The following is a 25547-nucleotide window of genomic DNA, read 5'->3' as shown; positions in this document are numbered from 1 at the left end:
TTCTAGAAGTCGCATCAGGTTTCTTGTTGTCAGACTCAGACTCTGTAGTTGTTGGCTGATCTTTAACAGAATCCACTACCTTAAAGGCATCTTCCTCTTCTTCTATATGTGAAATGTCTGTAGACATCTGATCACTCAACGCTTCAGTGTTTTGGCCGTGATGGTCCATTTTCATCTGATCGTCAATTATTAATATCTCAAAGGTTTCTTGTTCAGTAACATCACTGTCTTTGTTGCTACAGACTTTAAGAGGCTGGTCTTCATCTTTTGGGATTTGATCATCAGCTTCTTCGATATCTTTGGGGGATTTGCAGGATTCTGCTGATTCTTCTTCTTGTTTTCTCTTCTTTGCATCTCCTTGGCCCCTTGAAGCTTCTTGGGCTGGATTTGTTTCTTCCACATCATCACCAACTTCATCAACAGTGACAAACTCACTTAGGTTTAAAGGTTGATCATCAGTAGTAAGTAAGACGTCTGTAACGTCATCCTGACTCCCTCTCTGTGTCCTTTCTTGGGCAAGTCTGTGCTGGCGAACCGCTGCCAGCACGGCCACGACGGTGTCCGGGTCAATCGGAGGATGTTCTGTTGTGGTCTCGTTAGATTTGGGGAGACTTGTGGCTGAGGATGTGGGACCGGGAGCAGCTGGGACAGTGTCTCCATCAGCGGCATTTACATCTTCATTTGCCTTAGGGGCAGATGTGGAATCAGTGGCCAGTTCTGCTCCTAGTTTCTCAACGTCCTCCATCGGGACATCACCAGCTGGTTTAGCAGAGGCTGGGATACTGGTTTGCAGAACAGGATGTTGCCCTTTATCGGAGAGGCCGGAGGGAAGAGGCTGCTTTGGAGGCTTGGCTTCAGTTCTGACGCTGCCCAAATCCAGGTTTATAGAGGCCCCTCTGGAGGCTTCGAGACGCTTCTTAAAGGTATTCAGACTAAAAACAGAAAAACTTCTTACAAAACAGCGTAATATCGCACTTTAAAAGACAGTGACATCAGAAATATGCTGAGCAACAGCACCCCCTGCAGCCACATGGTGATTAATTCCGTTGGGCTCAGAAAGTGATTTCATATAGAGAAACAAATTGCATTGTCCCACCTACTGAACCGAAACACAACTAAACGGTGGACATTACCCATGATCCCCTGCTTCATGGAGCAGAAGAGCAAATCCACCAAACCCCGTTTAGAATTCTTCATGTTTTAACAGTTTCCTGCTGAATATTGGAGATAAACTCTGGTTTTTAATAACTTCTGAGTCTTTTTAACTGATCCACAGTTTAGCTTCACTCTTCAACTGGAGCTGGTTGTGACAGTTGAAGCTGACTCTCAGTCAGTTCTTCTCACAGGAGATGGAACCCACTCACCAGAGTTACAGAGAACTGACGTTCAGGGGGAAGAGTGGGAATGAAGGAGGAAACATTCTCCATGTTCACAGTCACTGAACCATGAAATAGATTTTAATCAAGCTGTTGCTTTAAGGTTTTATTGTGTTTCTTTAATAGTTAAGACATCCCTCGGTTTTCTCTTCCTGTGGAGCCTTCAAGGCTGCAGCTATTCATTTAATTAACATAATTACAGTTACATTGTAGAAAAATAATAAATTAAAAAAGGTATATACTCACGACTGAAAGCCTATGCCTTTTCTACTGTAAGAAGGAAAAGAGAGGTGTCAGTTTAGGTGTGAAAACAGGGCATTGAAAACATTTTAAAGAGGGAACCAAACTTACAACACCACTTGATCACATCGAGGGTTTGGTGAAAAAAGCCTGTACTTCTCCAGAACCTGACCTACACCACTGGAGTCAGCCATCTCCACACAGATCTGAATCATGGACAAAGTTAAGAGAGAGAGAGAGAGGAAAAGAAATGAAGAAAGTGATGCGACAAACCTGGTCAAAGAATCTCAGCAGAGTAGTAGGGGAAATAATTATTGAGGACTCAGCAATAAAAACTTAATAAATTTGTTAATTTCAGGGTTTTCTGCAATTGTCAGCCCACAGTCACATTCAAAAATAATTGATGTTACACACAACAGCAGACTAATGTAGACCTTCTGATGCTCTGACATACAGTACAATCCCCATTCTCTCCACACGTCAATGTGAAAGCTTAAGCTGTGTGTTGTCGTTGTCGTACCCTGTTGGCGAGCGGCAGGAAGCTGACAAATTTAGCAATGGACGCCACCATTCTCATGACCGCCTTGACGACAGCAACACTGGCCTCAGAGATCTCCACACAGAGCAGCCGCTCCTCCAGATCCCCAGTCTCTGGAACACGCTGAAAATCCACAAACGACTGGTGTTAAGGACCAAGGAGTCAAGGAATTTAATAATTTCAGATTGAAATAAATGATTAGGAACTTACAGAGTTGCTCCATTTCATCAAGGATTTGTACATGAGCTCCTGCAAAAAGACACAGATGATCAGAGATGTTGTTAAAACACGTTTCACAGTCGACCAACATCTTTTCTCAAAATGGTTAATACTGTTTGAATGTTCATTGAGAAACGGTTCCCAGGTTGAGTCAGGAGAGACGATCAAATTCATGTTGTGCTGTTTAACTCTCTCCTCAGTGTCCACACCTCTTCTGACTCAGGATACATGTTCTCCAGGACAAAGTGGATCTTGAGAACGCAGCCTCGGACAGAAACCGGCTTCCTGGTGTGATCTCGGACAAAATCACAGCACGATGTCCAATCGCTGAAATGCACGAAGGCCTGGAGGGGAGAAGAAAGAAAAGATGTTATAACATAGTTCAACTGGAACAATTGTCCGTCTGCAGCCTTTTGTCCTCACCCTCCTCTGCAGTGTCAGCACGAGCACGTTGTAGTACAGGGAGTGGAGAGTTTGTTTGGGGAAATAAGGCCAGACCAGCTTGGCGACGTCGTCCTGCCTGTAGCCTCCTTCTGGTAAACCGGTAAACATGAGTGTGGGGAACATGGAACCTCGACTGTTGGCCTTCTGCAGGACACAGTGTTCAGAGAGAAGAGTTCAATCACAGAGAAAAGAAGAACAGAAAGCGCTGAACATTGTTCTTCTACTGTGAATTACAATTGCTTTTATTTGTTGATGCTGATTTGTATGTATTCTAGTTGCTCTGCTCGTCTGTAAAACCTCCTCGTCTGCTTCACTTAATGAAAAGCTGACCCTGCAGATTTGTTGTCGGTGGAACAGTAAGGCTACATCCATACTACTACGTTTTTGTTAGAAAATGCACCAACCCTGGAGTTTTAAAGCTGCTAGAACGGATACGTTTGTAAATCCTGCTGCACAGGCAAAAAAAGGTTTTTGGATAATTACTTAAAAATGAAAATGAAAAATCAACAGTATCGGTTGTACTTATGGAGAAAATGTGGTTACCTTGATGTCGTCATCTCCTTTGACGGTCAGATATTCTGGAATCGTGAACCAAGGAGATATGGTAGGGAACACAAAGGGAATGGTGGACATTGTGATCCAAAAAGGTGAAGTGCTGCCTTGTGGAACGCCAAAGTTTTGTGACGGGGTAGTTGCCCAAGCAACAGCATCCTTGCTGTCCGGTATAGCCTTCTCAGGAAGTTTTGGTGCTGCAAGAACAAAAACCAGGATGATGATCCCGAGTTTGCCCCTGACAGCTGTAGCTGTGTGTGAGTGATGTATGATAGAGATAGATAATTGTTCATGTGTGAATGGGTGGTGGTCATCAAGACTATAAAAGCCTGACATGAATACAGACCATTTACCATTTACCACTTTTCTGCAATGTACTTCCTACAACAAAGACTTACTCAGTGCTTTAAAGGTGCTGTTCAGTGCTTTGAGCCGGAACACGATGTAACTCGGGGCCTGTTTCAGGAGGCTGCACCAAACTCCAAGACGATCAGCATCACGGCCAGATTCAAATTCAATAAACACCTGAAACGTGTACAGATGGATTTAATGAGCTGGAAGTCCTGTTAAGTCACAAGTGCTTTGTGTGTCTGTGGGTTTGTGTACCTTGTTGAGCAGAGGCAGGTAGTTTGCGACTGAATCGATTTTTCTCAAAGCTTCTCTGAGGTCTCTGGCTTCGCTCTGTGAAATGTTCCTGATGTAGACCGTTCGGTATCCCTCATAATCCATCCGCTGCATCAAAAACAAGAGGTTCATTATTATTTTCAATAACTCAAGGTGCATTAAGTGTGTGTGTGTGCGTGTGTGTGTTACTTACAGTATCCATCCACCTCATCAGGGCTGCATAAAACCCAATCTGGAAGAAATGTCAGATTAGGCAGGAATTAATATACTGGACATGTATCGTTAACTAGAATCCCTGCCCTCTGATTGTGTGCCCCCTCCACCCAGTACAGTTTCAGACTCCCATGAGGTCCCAGTTAATCCAGGTGTCAAAATGAACATTTGTGCCAAATTTGAAATGATTCCCTCTAAGCGTTTCTCAGATAAATCCTTTGTGACGTACAAAAGGGGGTCTGTGAGATAAGATGACATTTCGACCACCAAATTCTAATCAGTTCATCTGTATTTCCAGCTGAATGTTTGTATTGAAATCATAATGCCGCCGTCCGTTGGCTGTCGCCGGCACAGAGGCATAGAAACAAGCAGTGATGGTAATTACCGGATCCATGAGTATGCAATCTTCCAAGACATGCAAAGACAGTCTATTCTTTTTGATAGCAATGACATCCTGTCTGGCAGACAGGGCTCTGCGTACACAAGGCCCTGACGGCATCAAGACAAAGGCCTGGGGGGGGGAAGCAGAAACAAATCAATCATACTGAAACATACGGTACAAATTTGAACGGCAGTAGTTATATTACTGTAGAATCCAAATCAGTACAATACTAATTGTGTATTTATTACAATGTTTTCAGAGATATTACGATAAATTATGTTAAACTGTAACAGAACTTCAATAAATCCCCCCCCCCAAAAAAATATCACATGAAGAAACTGATGAATATGGGATTAATAAACCACAACGATGCAGATATAAAACTGTGCTTACAACGCGCGCCTGAGGAATAACATAGATTATTTTTTTGCCCCAGTATTTCAATCCAAAAGGAATGAGCACATCGACGATGTCGTCCTCTGTGTAGCAGCCCTCGTGAAACTTTGGCAGGTTGGAGATCATCAGCAGCCTCCTAGAGCACTGGAAACAATGGAGAGAAATTATTTACTTCCATAATCATGAAAGATAAATACAGGAGAGGAAATGTTCACTGAGGTAACTGAATAAACCCCATTTTAAGAGATTACTCAAGAACTTACTTCCCGTGACATGACAAACTTTTTAGACAGGCACTCTGTGAAAAAGAAGAAGATTTTTAACCAAAAACTAAAATTGACGAAAATATGAATTATGATAACAGGAAGACAACTGTGTCTCTTTCTTGGATTTCTTACTGATCTTATCCGGACGAAAATGCTTTTCTACCATCTCCCCGATGGTCAGAGAGGGGACTGCAGCTGGAGACGACGTGGCGGTTGCCGCTTGCTCTTCGCTCACTGTTCCAGCTGCTGGCTCAGTTGAAACGGAGGCTGATGTTGGATCCCTTTGGTTCTTCTCCGCAGATGCAGGATCTTCAAATCAGAAATGTAACCAAGATTAGCAGTTTTACTTTGAAAGCTTTTGAAAAGATCCTCAACACTGAGCTAAAACCCTTCTGTGGAGTTTTGTAGAGACCAAAAACAAATAAGGAAGTCAGGAGGCAATGACACACAGAAGAAGGGGCATATTGCAGGTTTGGTTATTTTTTAGACGTGTGTGAAAGGTTCCTCGGACCCTGGTCCAGAGCAACGTGAACACTAGGGGGCGACCATAAATCTGTGAGGTGCGATCAGATGTAAACAATGGAACAAAGACATGAGGCTTTGTTGCAGAATATTTATCTTTAAAACCAACCTCCTTTCATCAAATTGTCTTCAACATACCTTTTGTATTTTTTTTCTCCCCCTCTTCAGTTGAGCTTGGAGCTCGTGAAGCCTCCATCTTGGTGCCCAGACCCGAAGCTGCAGACAGTTCTGTGGACTCCGGGGCTGTGGACTCTGGTTCTGGGACCTGTGATGACGCTTCGTCAGCTGTTTGAACAGTAGGAGGCCCGGTCTCATCTTTCCTGGTTGGTGGTTGACTCTCACTGGGTTTGTCGGAAACAGCTTCCACATTTGTCTCTTTGCCCTCAGCACAACTTTCTACTTCCATGGGCTCTGCCACGTCAACTCCTGCTTCCCCAAGCTCCATCGGTTCAGCGCCTTTAGCTTGTTTTGCCTCAGCATTGACACATTTTGCTTTGGGCTTCAGTTTAGATTTTGCAACCTTTGTATCACGTCCTTTTGTTTCTACGTCTGAAGTCTTGGCTTTTTCTTCAACTTTTACTTTTGTCGAATCTCCTTCTGAGACATTAGGTGGTTCGGATCTTGGCTTTTTAGAGATCTGCTTAGTATCCTGCAAACAAACCAAAATAAAATGTATTATTTAGGGTTAATCAGCTTAATGACACCATCATAAGAGAAATATAAATATAAAATAATACACAAAACACACACCCCAACCCTCGTCTTTGTGGAAGCACTAGCCCTGCTCGCCTGCAGGCTGGCTCTGGCGGATGCTGTCATCGCTGTCGTCTTCTTTGCTTTTGAGGCGGACGATGATAAAGAGGCAGCGGAGGTTGAGCTCTTTTTCCCAGCAGAGGGAGTAGACTTTGAGGGTTTTCCTCCTTTGGTTGACGAGGAGGATGACAAGGACTTCATCTTGGCTATCTCAGCGAATAAAGTTTTAACCACAGCCTCCACGTCAGAAGGTTTGGACAGAGACTTGACATCTACAGAGACAGATGAAAGAGAGTGTCAGAGAAAAGTTTCAATGTGCCAGCGAGATGTTCAATACAATGACCATGGTCTAAGGTAACTTTGTAAACAGGTCCAAGGCCCCTAGGGCATTAAAGAGGGGCTGACAAAATAAAAGATTTGAAATTTCACTCACCGGATTTTTCCAGTACTTTCTTCACCAGTCTGTCTGCGCTGCTCGACCTCCGTTCAGGGGAACTCTCTGATGACGATCTACTTTCACGGCTCCTTCTCAGACAGGACCGTCTCTCGTCTCTCCTCCTTGACAAGGACCGTCTCTCGTCTCTCCTCCTTGACAAGGACCGTCTCTCTTCTCTCCTCCTTGACAAGGACCATCTCTCTCCTCTCCTCCTTGACGAGGACCACCTGTCGTCTCTCCTCCTTGGTGATGAGAGTCTTTCGCGGGTTCTTCTTGGAGATGACCATCTTTCGCGACTTCTTCTTGGTGAAGACCGTTTGTCGCCTCTCCTCCTTGGTGTAGATCGTCGATCACCTCTCCTCCTTGATGATGATCGTCTCTCTCTTTTCCTTGATCTCTCATAGCTCCTTGATCGTGACCGATCATGAGATGGAGAACGAGAACTGAGGCAAGGGGAAAAAATGATTTCAACAGTTGATCAAATTAATGATGAATCTTAAATTTTTTTTCTAATCAAGATATTTTGAAATATTTCTCAAGTGACAGTAATGCTTATGTTCACAGTAAATTATTAAGAATTTAAGAATGAATGCTTCACAGACCGGCCATAACTGGAGCCACGTGATGATCGTGATAGGCTGCGTTTCTCTCTGCTACTATCTGGGCTGTGGCGCCTACGGGGGCTGGGCGAGCGGGAGCGGCTTCCTACACTGGTTTTCTCCTCACGCTTTTGGGAAGTCTGCGCAGAAGCCGAAGTCGAGGGCGTGGCATCTTTCCCCGCATCACTGAAAAGAACAGAACGACATAAGCATAGGTTGGTGACAAGCAAAGAAGAAAAAAAAGGAGTAGGTACTATTTCGCAAATGATTTGATAAAGAAAGAAATGGACCTGGGCTCGAGTACGATCTCACCACTCCACTGCGGATATCTGGAATAAAACCATTCAAATGCAACCATTAAAGCAAAAGAGATGTTGTTTTGACAAAACAGCATTTCTCTGTTGAGGCTTCTGCAAACTGTGACTACAAAATTACCAATTGATGCCATTGTTAATTCATGAGTCCTAACAGAAGTTCAGAAGAGCTTCCCAGCAATGTGGGTTCAAGAAACAATCTCCGAGACACAGGGGCAACTATTGCAATTAACTATGCACCAACATACTGCAGAGGCAAACAATCCTGAGACCGTTCTTTCCCTTTCTGTCCAGTATGTCCTCTCAGTACATTGGGACATTCCCGGTCGACCTTCACCGAAACATATTCCCAAACAAAAGGAGCTACAATTTTCAAATAATCGTTAATGATCAATCCCTTAAAAGTAACAGAATTTTACAGAAAACCAAAAAAAGACTGACAGTGTCCGGACGTATTTGCAGCTGTTGAGGTGAAGGATGCTGTTCTGGTGGGAGATCCAATCCTAGTAATCAGAACAGGACACACAACATTTAGACGTCATCACAACTATTGTCCGTTTTCTCAGTAATGCAACATTTCAACAGTCGTAAATACGTTTCTTGGCTCTTCAAACCATTCCTGCTTCTTGTGCAATTTTTCTTGATACGTCTCTATAAGTCAAAGAAGTTGGGAAGTCCAAAAATATTTTTTATCAGGTTTATTTGCATCAATTTTACAAAAGATGGGAACAACCTTGAGTTCATGTGAAGAGCTGTGACGTGAGCCAACAGCCTGGAGAGTAAATAAAAAGCTGTGTGTAAATAACGGCCTATTAGAAATGAGCATGTAAACGAATAATAAATCTGGATGTGGACAAATTAAGGAAATGAATTCCTTTAGAACCTTTATAATTACTTTACTCATGTTAACTTCAAGGGCAACAAGTCTTCATCATGTAAACCGACAAATACAGGAGCCACAGTACCAGTAACACCAAAAGTACATAGGTTCTCTTCTTGAGCTCCGGAATCTGTGATGACAACATCTTCTCGGCAGAGGTTGCTGTCAGTTATAGATCAGGAGCAAACCACAGAGTACAGGAGCAAAGGCGGGGAGATGCGAAGAAGCCAGTGTGTCTTTCTCAATGTCAACGTCTCAAGTTGACAGTAGTGGTACAAATTATTGGAACTCTTTTTGGGAAACAATAACACTTTAATGCTTTACAAAAATGGATGATGAGGGTTCACGAAATAATGGCCTTAAACAAGAACTACCCACTGTTGGAGATGAAAGAATTTGAAGAAACGAATGTCTTACAAGAGGCTCAGATCTTAAGGAGATATGTACATTTCAAATGAGGTAACCGACATTGCCAACGTACTTACATCTGTCCTCTATTTTGCGATGCTTATTAAGCAAGATGACAAACATGGTGATGGTGGTCGAGGGTATGATAATGTACCTCTTAAGAAAGAGGCACAAGCAGCAGTGTTCTGTGAGGCCATTAAATACATTGCGATGTAGACTATGAAATCTTTTCATAGTTCCTCCTCACACGGATGTTCTAATTATTGATTCAATTGAGTCAAATGATGTTAATCTGACATTGTGACTTAGATTTAAAGAGAAAAGTAGTTAGCTGTCACACTCACCTTCATAGTAAAGCATTCTTTGTAACAGAGAGAACAGGTATGTGGGAAGACTGTTGGTGTGGCCGCAGCATAGTCATACATCATGGCCGGCGTTGGCTGGTTCTGAATGCCTGGTACCTTAACTAAATGCTTTAAAATTGAATCAACGCTGTTCCATGTGTTGGGGCTTGGCTGAAGTGAAGCTGGAGGATTAACAATGGGTCGGCAATAAGAAGGATTCACAGTGGGGTAAACTGTCGGCCACAACACCTTCCCAAGTTGCGACACTGGCTGTTTCTGCAGCTGCTGTGTTTGTGCCTTCTCTGTCTGCGCGGGCTGCATTTGCGCCGGCTGTGTTTGTGCTGGCTGCTTCTTTGCCCGCTGCTCATGCGTTGGCTGCATTTGCGCCGGCTGCATCTCAGACAGCTGTTTCAGCGTTTGCTGCAACTGAGCCAGCTGCTTCTCCTTTTGCTGGATTTGAGCCAGCTGCTTCTTTGTTGGCTGCATTTGAGCCAGCTGCTCCTGCGCCGGCTGCTTCTGCACATGCTGTTTTGGTGCCTTCTGCTTTTGCTGTGTCTCCTCCAGCAGCTTTATCATCTGCTCACAAAACCCTGAATCTTGTCCTCGGGTTTCACTCTCATCTTTAGCAGCACTGGTATAAATCTTGTCAATGACCACAAGACCACGTCGGCCTGGATACACATTGTCCAACACCTTCGAGGATTGTTGGCTTTTCAACGTTAACTGGCGTTTTGTCTCTGGTTCTTTCAAAGGAGAGGGTTTCAAGGCTTCAGAGGTGAGGACTTTTCTGTCTTCGTCTTTCTTTGGAAGTGAGAAAGAGTTGAAGATTGGTTTAGAAGTCTGGTCTGGTTGGGTCTGAAACTGTTGCATTGGAACACTACTTGCAGGAGCTACAGGCCTCAGTATTGAAGTGTACGAAGAGCGGTCACTGGTAACAGAGCTACTCTGGTCACGTGAAAAAAACACAGGAATGCTTCTTATCTCTGTATCTGTTTTCAATTGTTCTGGACTGTCGCTGCTGCTGCTGCGTTGCTCGTCCAAAAACAAACCAATGCCACTCACATCACTGTTTGCACTTCTGCCACTGGTCCTTCCAATCTCATCCCCAACCCCTCCAACATATTTGCTAGTATGTCCATAGTCAATCACTTTGTTGGGCTGGAGAACAGCTGACGACCCTCCAGAACTAGTCAAACTGTCCCTTTCACTCACAACTCTGATGGGTTGAGGTTGAGGATAGGGTTTTGACTCAACTGCAGTCATAGCTCTATTGATCTTCTGAGTGCGGATTTGACGCAAAAGGAATGGTAGGTTTTCAGGGGTGATCTGCTCCTCAGGATAAGAGATGAGAAATTCCAAATCCTCCTTTTCAAGACCAAAATTCAAAAGAATGTTTGCCGCAGATTCAGAGGTGTACTTGTGGTGACTTGTCTCAGTAGGAGCTGCTGGTTTGTCCGGTTCAGGATAGTCATAATCACCTAATCCTGGAATGGACTGTCCATCACGTTCTCTGTCACTGGAAGTTTTAAACCGACCAACGTCACCACTGCTTGTATAGCTAGATGAAGCAGGTAATGAATACGATTTAGTGGAATCATCAGCAGTTGGCCTTTTGTATTTTGGCAACCAGTCCAAGGAGCTACTGCTACTTTCAACTTCAGCATGTCTGCGTCCAACAGAGGCAAAGGTTGAGGACATCGGATAGGAAGTCGTCCCTGTGCCTGAAGAGAGAATCTCATCACTCTGAGTGTGGGTGAAGCGAGTGCTCTGGCCTATGGGCTGGGCAGGTCGGTCAAGACACCTCACCTCCTCTCTGGCTCTGCTAATATGCGAGTCCACAGACCTCTCCATGTCCCCCACGTTTACTCTGGCCCGACTCTGTTCAGGCCTGTAGTTCACTGGCGGATTCAGCAGTGATGGGATATTTCCCCCATGGTTGGCAGGAGTTGGAGAAGAAGCTGGAGGAGGATTGAAACTGGACCCTGGTCCAAAACCAGGAATGTCCCTTCGGAGGTCTCTCTCCGGTTGCATACTGGAGACTTCATATTGCCCCTGGTTGGAACTCTGATTACCAGAGGCATAGGGGTTATAATGGGGATGAGACATGGTGTTTTCAGCCTTCAAGAGATCCAGGAGATTGATGACCACAACAGTTGAGGATGAGGGTGTTGAGCGTGAGTGGGGAGCCTGTCCGATGGAGCAAAATTCACAACTCAACTGTCAACCAAGAGAATGTCTTCTCCGCGTCAGCTGGGATTTCAGTTGCAAGGATGCAGCCTGCTGTTCGATCAGGCACCGGCTCCCTACAAGACCTCCAGGGGTCTCGATAAGGGGCCTGCAGCAGGAGAAGGAGCTAAATGCTCAGATAGAAACCAAAAAGTAAAAAGTAAAAAAAAAAACGGGAACAAAGGGTTCATTGAATGGATTCGGCTCCTCGGCTCAGTCACATGCATCATCTGGAGAGTCTGGTCTGGTCCATTCTGGTGCCTCCGGTTGTTTAGTTCCCTCCCTCACACGTCTTGGGCTTCACTAGAGAGACAGAAAAAAGGGGGCAAAAGAAACACAGCACAGATAGAGAGAGAAAACAATGTCACTGCTGCTCAGGGTAAACATCGGAAAAACTGAAACAAACAAACAACTCAACTCTGATGGAAACAGTTGAAACATTAGAGCCAATAGACGAAGAATGTGGCAAAATGTAACATCCTGCAACTACAATTCCATTATCTCTTTTAAAATATCCTTGATGTTATGACTATCCTCTACAGGCAGGCAGGATTTGGCATAACATTCGGTTTGGCCTTCGCAGGTCAACGCAGCCCGTGAAGGACGCAGCTTGGAACACCGCCAGCGTTTCATCATAGGTTCCTAGATCCTGGGGAATGTCCGTGCAGTGGAGACACAGCTTTAATTACGCATTTCTCAAGGTAGATCTTACAAAAGACGTTGAAGGGTACTTGTAAAGTCACGGAGTGGGAACGAAAGAGGCATCCCTCTCCCCGATTGAGGACAGTAAAGGGTCAACGTCATCAAACAGCTCTTGGCTTTAACATGGAAGAAGAGAGTCCATCTTCGAGGCGTTAGGTCCTCACACAGATGTGGGTCATTCTGGACCTGGTCCCACAGCTTCTGATGACGTCCCCCGTGAAACTGTCAAGAACTTGCTGCTGTCTCGTCCATTCCGGTGATGGGGACCTTTCCGTCGGGGCTTCCTTCGTCTGTTAAACTCCACAAACACATTTGATCCTAACATCTATAATACACGTTTTGTTATGTTTAATTTGAACTTGTTTTCTACTCTTTAACGTGAAGATTAATCATTCAAAATTGTGTATTGTTGTTTTGCCTTCAATTGTTCATTCTGAACTTGTAAAGCAGTTTGTGACTGTGTGTGTTTAGAAGTGTAAATAAAGTTTGCTGTTGTCATCATTGTGTGGGTCGTGCATCTGACACACAACCTGCGCGCAAAGCAGACGCAGAGTCTGCGTGACATTCGTGAAATATGACGCAGGTCTACGTTTGTTCCGATGACCCAAACGCGTTGAATCAGGTTTGGCGGTGTGATGATCAGGTCTCGATCTGCGCAGAGCCCGAGCACCGCGAAGCTAGCCGCTGCTAACCGGAGCTAGCGCGAGAGCTGGAGTAGAATTAGACGCAGAAAATGTTTGACAAACATCGCTGCGTGTTTTTAAATTGTTTGTTTTTCGTCACGTACCTTGAGACGCGTCCAAACGGCACCAAACTCTCTCTCGCGTCAGTACGTCCCAGGAAACCGGCCGTCACGACTTCCGGCGCGGGTGACCGGCCTTCAGGGTAAAAGCACGCACCCTTCAGAGTAAAAGCGCGGTCACTGAAAGACAACGCTGACGGTTCGATTCTGATCCATAAAGGTCACGTTTTGGCGAATCTTCCTTATGTGAGAAACAACAACTTTACATTGGAAGAGCAATTTTATTCTGTTTGTTTCACCCGCAATATGTGTGATGTTTTTAAATCATACTATTTCAAGATCTTAAGCAATATTCAATATCGTGTAATAAGTCAAAGTCATGTGCAATATTTCAGTTGAGGAATATTTGCCCATCCTCATCATGTTTGTGAGGGTGGGGCCTCGTTCCACAGACACACCAAGGTCAGGTTATAGATAAACGAGCAGTACGTCGTAGTGTCTACTCTCACGGACTTTCACATCTAACTCACGACAAACAAACTGCTTCACAAGAACGTGTTGATCAGAACTCCTTTTATTTATATTTACATAAAATACTGTTTGTAAAATGTTATTTAAAATATTTATTCCACCATACATTTCTTTTACAAACTGGAATTTAACACTGAAAAGAAATAGCACTGACTGATAAATGTAAAGTAGCAGCAGTGAAAGGCAAAAACTAAAAAAACAACAAACAAACCAATGTAACCTTAATTACATGTGTGAGATAATAATTTGATATGTACAAAAAAAAACAGTGCACATACAAGTTAGTGTAAAAATGTCCACCAGCATATGAAGAAACTCAAACGCTTATCTTTTAAAATCTACACTTTATTTCTACAAACTTAGCATTATATCCCTCAAAATGTGCTTCACATTGCACGAGGAATATCAAAATAACTACAACTGTATGTATTTGAGACGTAAAGATGACTGTCAGCTTTTATTTCACAACTAACTGCAACAAGACCAACATTTTTAATTGAAAATTAAAGATTTTTAATTAAAATAATGGGACAAACATTTAAAGACAGAGTTTTAATCCCAACGAGACCATCCACACTAAAACCTTCCCTGTGACCATCAGGGTGAAAACACAACTCGACCAAACCCTCCCACAGTGGCTCCAGACGTTTCCACTCGTCCAGATTTTAAAGGCACAATCAAAATAAAGGACCAGAAAGAAGCTGAAGTCTGGATCAATCAGAAACGTAGTCTTGAGAATTTGGCGTTGAACTTCTTGATAGTTTCTGTTGAAGCTTGCGGTAGTGTTTCTGAGAAGAAGAACACAAACAGTGTCAGGTGTAAAATGGACATTCTTAGATCTGTTTGACCTGAATATGCTGTCGTGGAAATTTATCACGAGATTTGAAATAATGAGTTTCTCAGACCGGAGTTGCCTTAGAGTTTGAATTATTAGCTCTGCAGGGGGTTACACAGCCAGCAACATGGCTCAGAGTGCAACAGCAAGAAAGTTCAAAAGGAGGTTTTTTTATACAATGTGATGAAATGGGAACAGAACAGAAAGCAGACAGGACCGTCTGCTGTCTGTCATCACTGTTACAGAAAGAGGAATCAAACCCAGCACACAGTTGCACAAATAAAGGTCAACAGGAGGTGGAAGACATCGATGTTGTATCAGCTAAGTGCACAGAAAACAGTCAAAACAGTAGTAAGACATTGATCAGTGGAATTTTCCATTACAATGCTCAGTGAGTTCAGTTAAAAATAGCCTGAATCAGCATTATGCTCTATTAGGAATGTTTGTGTACTATGAAGTGGATGAACCGGTGTGTCTCTGGGTTACATTTTGTGCGTGTGTGTACCTGCAGGTTGTTGTAGTGCGCCTGGCTGCTGCAGTGAACGTCCTTGGCGCTGCTCTCGCTCAGGTAGAAAACACGGCAGATGTTACAGAAGTATCCGGATTTAGGGACCACGAACTCCTGACCTGGAGGGACACACAAACACAAACGTAAAAAAACATATCAAACTATTTTCAATCTGGTGAAATTAATATTAAATAAAACTGTGTCGGCGAGTGCGTTTCTCACCGAGGGGGTGGTTGGCTCTGAATGGCGGCAGCTTGAAGTCGGCAGGAACAGAGGGAGACTTAGAACGAGATCTCTTTGCCTCGGGTCCGACAATCTCCTTCTTCCTCTTACTCACAGCTGAAGAAGAGGAAGAACTGATAAATTGATCAGGCCTAAGAAAAGCTTCTGTCATTTTTGGGGGGGTTAAGTCAATCAGTGTATTATAAATAACTTTTGGTTTGAAATGACATCAGCAGGTAGCCATCGTAAATCCTTTCATTTCAACACAAACCTTCGGCAGGTCTGGATGTCGGCTCGACTTGGTCCAGCTTCTCTTTCTTGTCATCACTCGCTTCATCTAAAGTCTCCGACGTCTACGAAGAGGAGCAACACATGGTTAGAGTGTGTTTGTGAAGCATAGACTGTGAACCCATCTTCGCCTGACCCCCGTTGTACAAACAAATACCATACAAAAGGTAAAGTTAATGACCTATACTGTAGCCAGCCACCAGGGGGCAATCAAGATGATTTGGCTTCACTTTCGGGGAAGCTATCATGTCGTTAATCTTTATATATACAGTTTATGGTATGTAGATGTGCGCGCAGCATGTATGTTGACAAATTTGTGTTTTGCGATGCATTTAAAATAGTTTCCTCACGGCAGAAACATCAAACTTCGATGTTTCTAACTCTGATTCCGAATCGGTATTTTACCTGGGGGGCTGAGTCCACTGATTGGCCGTCTTTGATGGGTGGGCGGGCCTCAAATTTTTCCTCCACTTCTTCTACAATTTGATCCAGAGTGACGAGCCCCTGAAGTTCTCCGGCTGGAATCTCACCATTCGACTCCGGACGCATCTGCGCCTTTCCCTCTCCAGCCTTGTCTGCTTCCACCTCGTCCAGAGTCACCTGTTCCTTGGTGTCGACCTCTACTTCCTCCTCTTGTTCCCTTACTTGCTCCTTCTTAGCAGCAGCTTTCCTCTCCCTCAGTTCTTCCTCCTCCGCTATGTCGTCAGGGTAATCTTCCTCCTCATCACTGACCTCATCCAGGTTCACCAGAGCACTCCTCACTTGGTTCTTCTCCACTTCTGGTGTTGTGGGATCTTTGACCTTTGTTGTTGATGTACCTTCATGATCTAAATCCTTGGTAACCACTTTTTCGGATGCTTCCACAATGGTGCTACACGTTGGTGTATCTTCTTTAACAGCTGCTTCCTCCTCTTTTGGACAAGTTTCATCTTTTGTCTTACTTGTTTTCTTCGTCCCTCTCTCGGACACTTCAGTGGTCAACTCTTCCTGAACTTGATCATCTTCCACAGAATCTACAATCTGGTACAAAGGCTCCTCTTCCTCGTTTTTGTGCGACTCTTCTGTGGGAGGGTGATCTTCAACCATCTCATCCTCCACAGAATCCAGAATCTGATACGACACCTTTTCTTCATCATCAGCCTCTTTGTCGCCCTTCAGTGTTACAGTGTCTTTTCTAGTTGATTTAACGGCTTTCTTTTGTCTTCCCCGCTTCCTTTTTCCTCCTGTAGGGGGCCGGTCATCCTTAAGAACCTCGTCCTCCACAGAGTCTAATATTTCATAGGTCGCATCCTCATCTATTTCCTCTCTTACAGTGATGTCGCTCTTCCTTGTTGGTGAGTTCCCTTTTGGAGTTTTTTCCTGTGATTCTCTGGCAGGAGTGCGCCTCCTTCTCGTCGGTGTGTCCTCTTTTTTTGTTTGGTCTTTCTTAGTCGTCCTTCCCCTTCTTCCTCTGGTGGATCTTGTCATAACGGCCGGTTCCTCAGTCGCAGTCTCGTCCTCCACAGAGTCTAAGATTTCATACGAAGCCTCCTCATCTTCATCTGCTTTTTCAGATGCTTCAGTGAGATTCAGAGTCATTTTGTCCTCTTTCTTTCCTCTTCCACTCCTTCTTCTATCAGTCCTTTCTGTGGCGGCCGCTTCTTGAACCAGTTCTTCTTCAATGGAATCGACCATCTCCGACACCTTCTCCTCTTCAGTGTCATCTTTGCCATCATCGTTGACACTGTCCAAGACCAAGCATTTCTCAGGTTCAGGTGACTTGGTGTCAGAGCTGCCTGCTTGATTCCCTTCATCCTGCTGTTTATCAGTTCGGCCATCAAATGAATCGAGCCTTTGGTACTTTTCACCACCATCATCATCATCCTCCTCCTCTTCTTCTTCTTCCTTTTTCTCTTTGCCTTTCTCCGGGTCTTTGAGTGCGGTGTCCTTTAAACCAGTCTCCACATTCTGGTCTTGGCTCAACCCAAATCTCTGTCCCTGTGCAGGTGGATGCATCTCCGAGGATTTTTCTATTTTGGTCTCTGACTCAACAGTTTTTGCAGCAATGCCCTCTGCTGACACTTTGTGGTCAGACTTTGCCACTACACTCTCTTTAGCTGCTTGTCTCTGTGACACAGGGAGACGCTCCACAGACACTGCTGCTGATAGCATCTTTACCCTTTCACGTGCAGTTGAGGACAATCGGATTCCACAACTTGAGGATGAAGCATGAGAGCCTTTGAGTGGAGATTTTGTCTTGCTCCTCTGTGCTTTGTGACAAGAGGAGGGAGAGGTTTCAAGAGACAGAAAAGACGAAGAGGCATAGGATGAGGCTGGGGATTTGATCGACTTAGATGAGTCCTTAGTTGTTTTTGGGGACACAGAGGTCGAGATAGAAGACGAGCTTCTCCTTACGTAGTCTTTGGTTGACTTGGATGAAAAAGAAGCTGAGCTCTTAGAGTCTTTCAAGAATCTTGTCGAGGATCTTGTTGAGGATCTGTTTGAGGTCTGTTTCGGAGCATATGAAGTACCTGAGCTTTGTTTTACCTTTTTCCCTGTGGAGGACTGCTTGGAAGACGAGGAGCTATGGAGGTCAGGGCTCGTTTCTTCCACATCATCAGAAATTTCATCAACAGTGACAAAGTCACTCATGTCAAAATCTGGCTCATCAAAAATGTAGGCGTCTGAAGCAAGTACATCATCTGAAAAATCTTCTTGACCCTGGATCATAAACAAAGAAGGAATCAATCTTTGAAGCAATTAAATCTCAATCAAATATAATTGATGCTTTTTCCAAGCTACACTGCGAATATATAACGTATGTATTCAATACGGACAAGGAGATAATGATAACTGCATTATTAGTTAAATAGATCACGTCTACTCATGATTGTGACCTTATGATCTAAATGCTCCCAATTTCTCCATAAATACAGATAATTAACAAAGAGCATAAATAAAATCATCACCTCTTTGGCCCCAAAAGGTTCCTGGTCAATCTGAAGAAGTTCTGTGGTGGGTTCTTCAGAGGTGACCAGATGTGTGTGTGTGGCGCCGGAAGCAGCGTCATCTGTAGTTGTTGGTGAGCCGTCCTCCACCATCTTAACGAGTTGTTCTTCATTTGACTGAGGACATGCGGTGGAGTCCAGGGCGATCTCAGTTCCCAGTTTCTCACCGTGTTCACAAGTGATGGATTCATCACATGCTGCTGGTTTAGCAGAAGCACGGACACTGGTTTGCACAACAGGTTGTTGCCCGTTATCGGAAGGTTTAGGAGGAGGAGGCTGTGTCGCGGGCGGAGCTTCAGCACTGATGGCGTCCAGACCAAGGTTCAAAATGATCTCAGTGCAGTCTTCAAGACGCTGCTTTAGGCTCTTCACACTAAAATTAAAAACATTCATCAGTATCTGACCAGACAAGCTTTGGAGCGACATCACACCACGTTTCAAAGTTAAACAACATAGCGGATCGCTCTTTAGTTACAATTAGAAAACAGCTAATGTTAGCCACCATACAATAAAGAGCTAACATTACTGTTTCTGTTACAGGAAAAGGTGTTTTAATCCTGAAATATCAATGTTCATCTTGGACACTTTAAATGCTAAGTGCTAAATGTCACAGAGAAGAATATCACACAGATTATTGTCAACGTTTTGGGAACAGGATTTGATTCTTGACCTGACGAGAATCGATTGAAAAGCAAAACACTCACGATTCAACACCTTGAACTCGACACCTGTGAAGAAGAAGAAGAAGAAGAAGAAGAGGGAGTTTGTCAGGTTTGGAAGTTAAATTATATATTTCTCATTCCTGAGTTAAGGACACATACCTGTTTTGGCCCTGCGATGCAGAAATTGACGTCAGTAAGTAAGAGTTGTACTTCTCCACCACCTTAGTTACACCACTGGAGTCAGCCATCTCCACACAGATCTGAGGTGAGACAAAAGAGATCAGCAACAAATACTTGAGTCTATTAAAGCATCAGTTTAAGATGTTACAGCGGAAACTTACCGAAAAAAACAGGATTTATTAATGTAATGTGATCATGTTTGTAAATTTGTTATTCTGATATGAATGAGTGAATATATAGTAAATGTCTTAAAACAAGCAGTTTAGGACCAATTTGTTCTGACAGTTTTAGGCCACGACACTGAAAAATAATTGTATGCTTTCATTCAGTCGCTCTTCTCTCCACACTTCAATGTGAAAACTGAAGCTGTGTGTTGTGTTGTCGTTGTCGTACCCTGTTGGCGAGCGGCAGGAAGCTGACAAATTTAGCAATGGACGCCACCATTTTCATGACCGTCTTGACGAGTTCGACTCTGGTCTCAGAGATCTCCACACAGAGCAGCCGCTCCTCCAGAGACTGGGGATCTGGAACACGCTGAAAGACCACAAACGACTGGTGTTAAGGACCAAGGAGTCAAGGAATTTAATAATTTCAGATTGAAATAAATGATTAGGAACTTACAGAGTTGCTCCATTTCATCAAGGATTTGTACATGAGCTCCTGCAAAAAGACACAGATGATCAGAGATGTTGTTAAAACACGTTTCACAGTCGACCAACATCTTTTCTCAAAATGGTTCAGACTGTTTGAATGTTCATTGAGAAACGGTTCCCAGGTTGAGTCAGGAGAGACGATCAAATTCATGTTGTGCTGTTTAACTCTCTCCTCAGTGTCCACACCTCTTTTGACTCAGGATACATGTACTCCAGGACAAAGTGGATCTTGAGAACGCAGCCTCGGACAGAAACCGGCTTCCTGATGTGATCTCGGACAAAATCACAGCACGACTTCCAATCGCTGAAATGCACGAAGGCCTGGAGGGGAGAAGAAAGAAAAGATGTTATAACATAGTTCAACTGGAACAATTGTCCGTCTGCAGCCTTTTGTCCTCACCCTCCTCTGCAGTGTCAGCACGATCACGTTGTAGTACAGGGAGTGGAGAGTTTGTTTGGGGAAATAAGGCCAGACCAGCCTGGCGACGTCCTCCTGCCTGTAGCCTCCTTCTGGTAAACCGGTCAACATGAGTGTGGGGAACATGGTACTTCGACTGTTGGCCTTCTGCAGGACACACAAAGAAAAACTGGGATATTTAGGGGACTGATATCTGTGAGTGTGAGCAGCTTCGATTCATTTAATAGGATGGTTGGGCCTTGATGGAGGTGAAGGCTCTACTGCTAGTTTTAAACTGTAAACTACACGAAAGGAAATTGGTTGTAGTTATAGAGAGAATGTGGTTACCTCGATGTCGACATCTCCTTTGACGGTCAGATGTTCTTGGAGGCAAAGAAGAGCAGAATCACTTAACCGAACAAAAACCTGTTAAATTCAGCAGCTAAATATTTGTTTCCGGCTGTTTCTCTTACCTGGGATGATGAACCAAGGAGACACGGTGGGGAACACGAAGGGACCAGTAGCCATTGTGACCCAAAACGGTGCAATGCTGCCCTGTGGAACGCCAAATTTTACTGACGGGATAGTTGCTCCGGGAACAACATCCTTGCCGTCCGGCAGAGCGTTCGCAGCAAGCTTTGGTGCTGCAAAGACAAAAAGCAGCGAAAGAGAATGCTCAGTAACTTCCTGCGCCAAAGAGATGAGAGGAGAAACGGTTCTACTCCGAAATCGCTTCTTGTCTCCAAGACTGAGCCCAAACCCTTTTAACTTCTTAACACAAAAACGTACACAGAGCTGTAGAAAGGCCGTCTGTTGTTTTCAGTCTGTAAACTTTGTAGCCAGGGGCATGTTTCAGGAGGCTGTGCCAAACTCCGATTCGATCAGCATCACGACTGGAGTCAAATTCAACATAAACCTGAAACACACACACACACGAAAGATTAGATGAACAGGAAGTCTTTATTTAAGTCACTTAAACACGTGTGTGTGTGTGTGTGTGTGTGTGTGTGTGTGTGTGTGTGTGTGTGTGTGTGTGTGTGTGTGTGTGTGTTTATACCTTGTTGAGCAGAGGCAGGTAGTTTATGACTGAATCGATTGTTCTCAACGTCTCCCTGAGGTCTCTGGCTTCGCTCGGTGAAATGTTCTTGATGTAGATTATTCTCTCTCCCCGATCCTCATTTGACCGCATCAGGAACAGGCTCATCAGGTATCGATAAAACATCAGCTGAAACAAGAACATCAGATTTAATACACTGGACATGAATAAAAACCTGTGGAGAAAAAGGAGCAGTGTGGTTTGTGCACGCTTACCGGCGACTTCAACACGTTGTCGTGGATCACGTGCGGCAGCAGACGAGACCCTTTGAACATGATGCTGTCACTCACAGTGAGTTTCATTATTTCGTGCGCCTCCTGCACTGTCGGCATCACAACAAAGGCCTGAGAGGGGAACCAGAGACAAAGTATTCAATACAATATGTATAAACAGTGTTAAAATATACGACATTAGGAGTTATACTAGAATTACTCGGAAATTGAAGTCGCAGTTATGGCCAATGATGGACAAATTCTCATCAGGTCATCAATGAGTCTACGTTTGTGCCGGTTGTAATGAAATTCCCAATTCTTGATGTAACAAACATAGTTAAGGAAGCTAAACACACGACATGACAACTTCTGATGAATCCTGAAAGACAACAAAACATGGGATAAATAAACCAAAGTGATAAATCGGTCTCTACCATGCAGGCCTCAGGAAAAACAAAGATGTTTTCGTGTTTATAGATGAATCCGTATGGAATTAAGACGTTGGCGATGTCTTCCTCGGTGTAGCAGCCATCTTCGTACTTCGGCAGGTGGGATATCACCATATGCTTTTTGCCACAGTCCAAAAACTGGGGAAATTTAAGAAAAAAAAAATGTTTAAGTTCATAAGTTAAGAATAAAACAAGATCACTTCACATCAAGTTTGACAAACAACAACAGTGACGTGTTTAGTGTAAATTGATGCTGTAAAATTTACATTTCTTTATTATAAGGGTTTGATAACATCTTCTTAACATCAGTTGATATATCCAGTCAGAAACTCCTGAATATCATATCGGTCTGGCTCATAACCAGACAAAAAGAAACCAGATGTTGAAACAGTGAAGTCGAAGTGATTTGAAAAATCCTACCTGCGTCAATTGGCAGGTTTTCTTCCTGATGCACTCTGTAGAAAAGCAAAAAGTAAACGTCAAAGACACACAAAAAAGAAGAATCAGGAATACAAACAGACTCTCTCTTGGATTTCTTACTGATTTTGTTCTGATTCAGGTGCTTGATGATCATGTCCCCAATGGTCAGCAGCTCCTGGCTCACGGCGAAATCATTGCTGACAGCTATAGAGGCAGACGCAGGAGCTTCAAAGAGGAGATTGAAGAATTATATCATCAAATAACCAAACTTACGTGAGCCCAAACATCAGTGTGATAACACTGGGGGACCAACTATGAACATTTACCTTGTTGTATTTGTTTTGTTTTGGCTCCAGAGGAATTCTGTGACACTTTGCAAGGCGTCGGGAGCAAAACCGTTCTGGAGGAAGTGGTGGTTTTTGTGGTTTTAGCGGTTTGAGATGTGGAGACACCGGACAAAACAGGTTTCCTGTGAACAAAAGAGAAGAACATGGTTGTGAAGCAGGAGAAGAACAGAGAAATGTAAAATCCAGATTGTGGTTTGAATGTTAATCTTACGTCCTTCAAAGATTGACTTCCAGTACTAATGTTATTTAAACACTAGAATCATAATTAAATTAAAACATAAATGGCATTGAACATTATATTTTTCTACAATGTAAGAAGTGTAATTAACCTCAGACCTACCTCTAAAAACAATCCTAAAACCTAAACACTGTTTGAAAACAAGTGGACGAATGACAAATATATATACAATATTTTTACTGTCTAGACAAAAGAGATACTAGTCCCTGAATAAAGTAATATACTGATTAATACAAGATAAAACCAGTGTTTAAGTGTGTGAGTGAAGCATCTTACTTCAGAGGAGCCTTCTTTAGCTGAAGATTCTGCAAACAAACCAAATCACATTTGTTATTTTAGATTCTTGGTTTTCAGTCGGTGCTTCAACGTTGAGCTGTTTTCAGACATGAAGTTTGTGTTTCCCATCAGAGGAAGCAGCCGGAGATCGTTCGGCTCAGACTCGTTCACAACAACAGGACAATGTGGGGACGTTTCCGTTTTTTTCCAAATTTAAAGAAGCGCACAGAGCCTGAAGACCCGGAAATATGCAACTGTCCCAATACTTCTAGTCTGGAAGGTTTATTTCTGAATAACAGGAAGCGAAAGACAGATCCAGAGTCGTACCTTCTGTGTGACAACATAGACTACGATTCCTTTCAAGTCGATGCTCTTTAAGCTCTTCAGTTTCTTGGCATCCTCTTCTTTCTCGAAACACACCAGTGCCTACGTGACACAAACACACAAGACTTTGGATCAACACGACCATCAGGACTCACCAGATTCTCCCAATAACAGGTCACCACCTCATGCCAATCAGAAACATGAACACCTGAACATACGTCAGTGTATACAGTGAATAGTTTTGATACATACCTCCAGTTTCTTCCGAAACAACACGACTGATTTGGTTTTTCCGAACTGCTCCATGGCAGCGACCACGTCACCGTGAGAGAGGCTGTTAACTACGCCCTCTAACCTCACCATGGTTGGAGGTGAAGGTTTGAACAACTGAGTAAAGGGAGACAACCAAATACAGACTGTGTGTCAGTTTCCAAACTGATTTTCATGTCTGTATAAAAACAGTTAGTTGGCAAAAGTCCCTGATAAACTAATACAAACAAAACCCACCAACCTTAGTCTTTGGGGAAGCGCTCACATCGCTCTTCGGCAGCGGTGGGAGTGCCTTGGTCGATGTCATCACCATCGTCTTCTTCTTCACTGACGGGGGGGCAGCAGAGCACGGGCTCTTTCTCACAGCAGAGGGATAAAGGTTCAGGCGTTTCCCTCCTTTGGTCTTCTTGGCTAGCTCGTTGAGCAAGGCAGGAGTTAGAGTTTTCACCAGTGTGGACAGAGACTGGACATCTAGGAGGGACAAAGGCGACAAACAGTGTCAGACATTAAAATACTATTAATACTGAAGTACTTCTTTAAAGATGAGTGAATTTTGGGTGCATCTTTGTGTTCTAACATTCTCAGTGATCCATTGTTCTTATAAGTGGCAATAAAGGAAAATTGTACAAAGTTTTTAATGTGGAAAGAGCTGGGTTCTCAAACCTGATTTGCCAAATTGTTTCTTCGACAGTCTGCTGGCACTGCTCAGCCGCCGTTGAGGGGAACTCTCTGACGACGATGGTCTTCTCGAGTACCATAAGTCGTCTCTTCTCTTTGGAGACAACCATCTCTCATCGTCTCGCCTCGGGGATGAGAGTCTTTCAGGGCTTCTTCTTGGCGATGACCATCTCTCTTCACTCCACCCTGGCGAGGACCATCTCTCGTCTCTCCTCCTTGGGGATGGGAGTCTTTCGCGGCTTCTTCTTGGAGATGACCATCTCTCTTCACTCCTCCTCGGCAGCGATGATCGTCTTTCGAGGCTTCTTGTTGGAGATGACCATCTGTCGTCTCTTCTCCTCTGTCTCTCGTGGCTCCTTGAATGTGACCAATCATGGTCGTAACGTGGAGAGCGAGAACGAGTCCGGGAACTGAAATACGGGGGGGGGGGGAATGGTCAACGGTTAATTAAACTAACAATAAATTAAACACTTGCAATCTGACATTTCGAGAGATTCAGAATTTGTGTCTCACAGACCGAGTGTATCTGGAGCTGTGTGATGATAGTGATCGGCTGCGTTTCTCTCTTCTTCCCTCCGAGTGCGAACGGGAGCGGCCTCCGTGACTGGTTTTCTTATGACGCTGTTGGGAAGTCTGCGCAGAAGCCGAGGAGGAGGGTTTGGCATCTTTCCTTGCAGCACTGAAAAGAGCGGGGAACGAGTTAAACATGAGGTTAATGAGAGGGAAAGAATATCTCCACAAATCTGCAGGTTACTAGTTCCTAACTGGTTTGATTACTACTTGTCTGAAGAACGTTAC

General features: G+C 43.8%; 2 protein-coding genes and 2 long non-coding RNA genes across 20 annotated transcripts in view; 1 reads left to right on the top strand and 3 right to left on the bottom strand.

The window, feature by feature from the left end:
• Positions 1-25547, bottom strand: part of LOC117751817 (zinc finger protein 638-like) — a 72593-nt gene that overhangs the window by 42078 nt on the left and 4968 nt on the right. For 16 of the 17 annotated variants that reach the window (XM_034568764.1, XM_034568750.1, XM_034568751.1 and 13 more), the window contains 23 exons: positions 25267-25428; positions 24735-25159; positions 24313-24542; positions 24054-24188; positions 23805-23903; positions 23478-23506; positions 22943-23085; positions 22737-22841; positions 22617-22651; positions 22182-22334; positions 21751-21879; positions 21497-21664; positions 21229-21355; positions 20913-21083; positions 20788-20822; positions 20443-20607; positions 20229-20363; positions 20011-20049; positions 19783-19923; positions 19369-19469; positions 19252-19275; positions 18509-18920; positions 16945-18260 (listed from right to left, as the gene is read on the bottom strand). In XM_034568764.1, coding sequence (XP_034424655.1) covers positions 16945-18260; positions 18509-18920; positions 19252-19275; positions 19369-19469; positions 19783-19923; positions 20011-20049; positions 20229-20363; positions 20443-20607; positions 20788-20822; positions 20913-21083; positions 21229-21355; positions 21497-21664; positions 21751-21879; positions 22182-22334; positions 22617-22651; positions 22737-22841; positions 22943-23085; positions 23478-23506; positions 23805-23903; positions 24054-24188; positions 24313-24542; positions 24735-25159; positions 25267-25428 — 4479 coding nt within the window. The remainder of the gene's footprint in view (positions 1-16944; positions 18261-18508; positions 18921-19251; positions 19276-19368; positions 19470-19782; positions 19924-20010; positions 20050-20228; positions 20364-20442; positions 20608-20787; positions 20823-20912; positions 21084-21228; positions 21356-21496; positions 21665-21750; positions 21880-22181; positions 22335-22616; positions 22652-22736; positions 22842-22942; positions 23086-23477; positions 23507-23804; positions 23904-24053; positions 24189-24312; positions 24543-24734; positions 25160-25266; positions 25429-25547) is intronic. The other variant, XM_034568753.1, reaches the window with a different exon arrangement.
• Positions 200-25517, top strand: LOC117751944. The gene is made up of 3 exons (XR_004611944.1): positions 200-336; positions 15435-15439; positions 25507-25517. It is a non-coding gene; the product is annotated as an uncharacterized LOC117751944 (long non-coding RNA).
• Positions 3326-13307, bottom strand: LOC117751823. Its single transcript, XM_034568778.1, has 16 exons — positions 13222-13307; positions 9507-12035; positions 8316-8377; positions 7851-7889; positions 7564-7746; positions 6959-7404; positions 6523-6797; positions 5911-6421; positions 5383-5559; positions 5248-5282; positions 4982-5128; positions 4592-4717; positions 4187-4225; positions 3976-4101; positions 3768-3894; positions 3326-3566 (listed from the first exon to the last, which is right to left on the bottom strand). Exons 2-16 carry the CDS (start codon positions 11610-11612, stop codon positions 3340-3342), a joined length of 4626 nt encoding a protein of 1541 aa, XP_034424669.1. The 5' UTR covers positions 11613-12035; positions 13222-13307; the 3' UTR covers positions 3326-3339.
• LOC117751933 lies at positions 16381-16921 on the bottom strand. The gene is made up of 3 exons (XR_004611933.1): positions 16683-16921; positions 16528-16595; positions 16381-16496 (listed from the first exon to the last, which is right to left on the bottom strand). It is a non-coding gene; the product is annotated as an uncharacterized LOC117751933 (long non-coding RNA).

Source organism: Hippoglossus hippoglossus, chromosome 18 (assembly GCF_009819705.1).
Source record: "Hippoglossus hippoglossus isolate fHipHip1 chromosome 18, fHipHip1.pri, whole genome shotgun sequence".
Lineage (NCBI taxonomy): Eukaryota > Metazoa > Chordata > Actinopteri > Pleuronectiformes > Pleuronectidae > Hippoglossus > Hippoglossus hippoglossus.
This window is presented reverse-complemented; position numbering and strand designations above follow the sequence as displayed.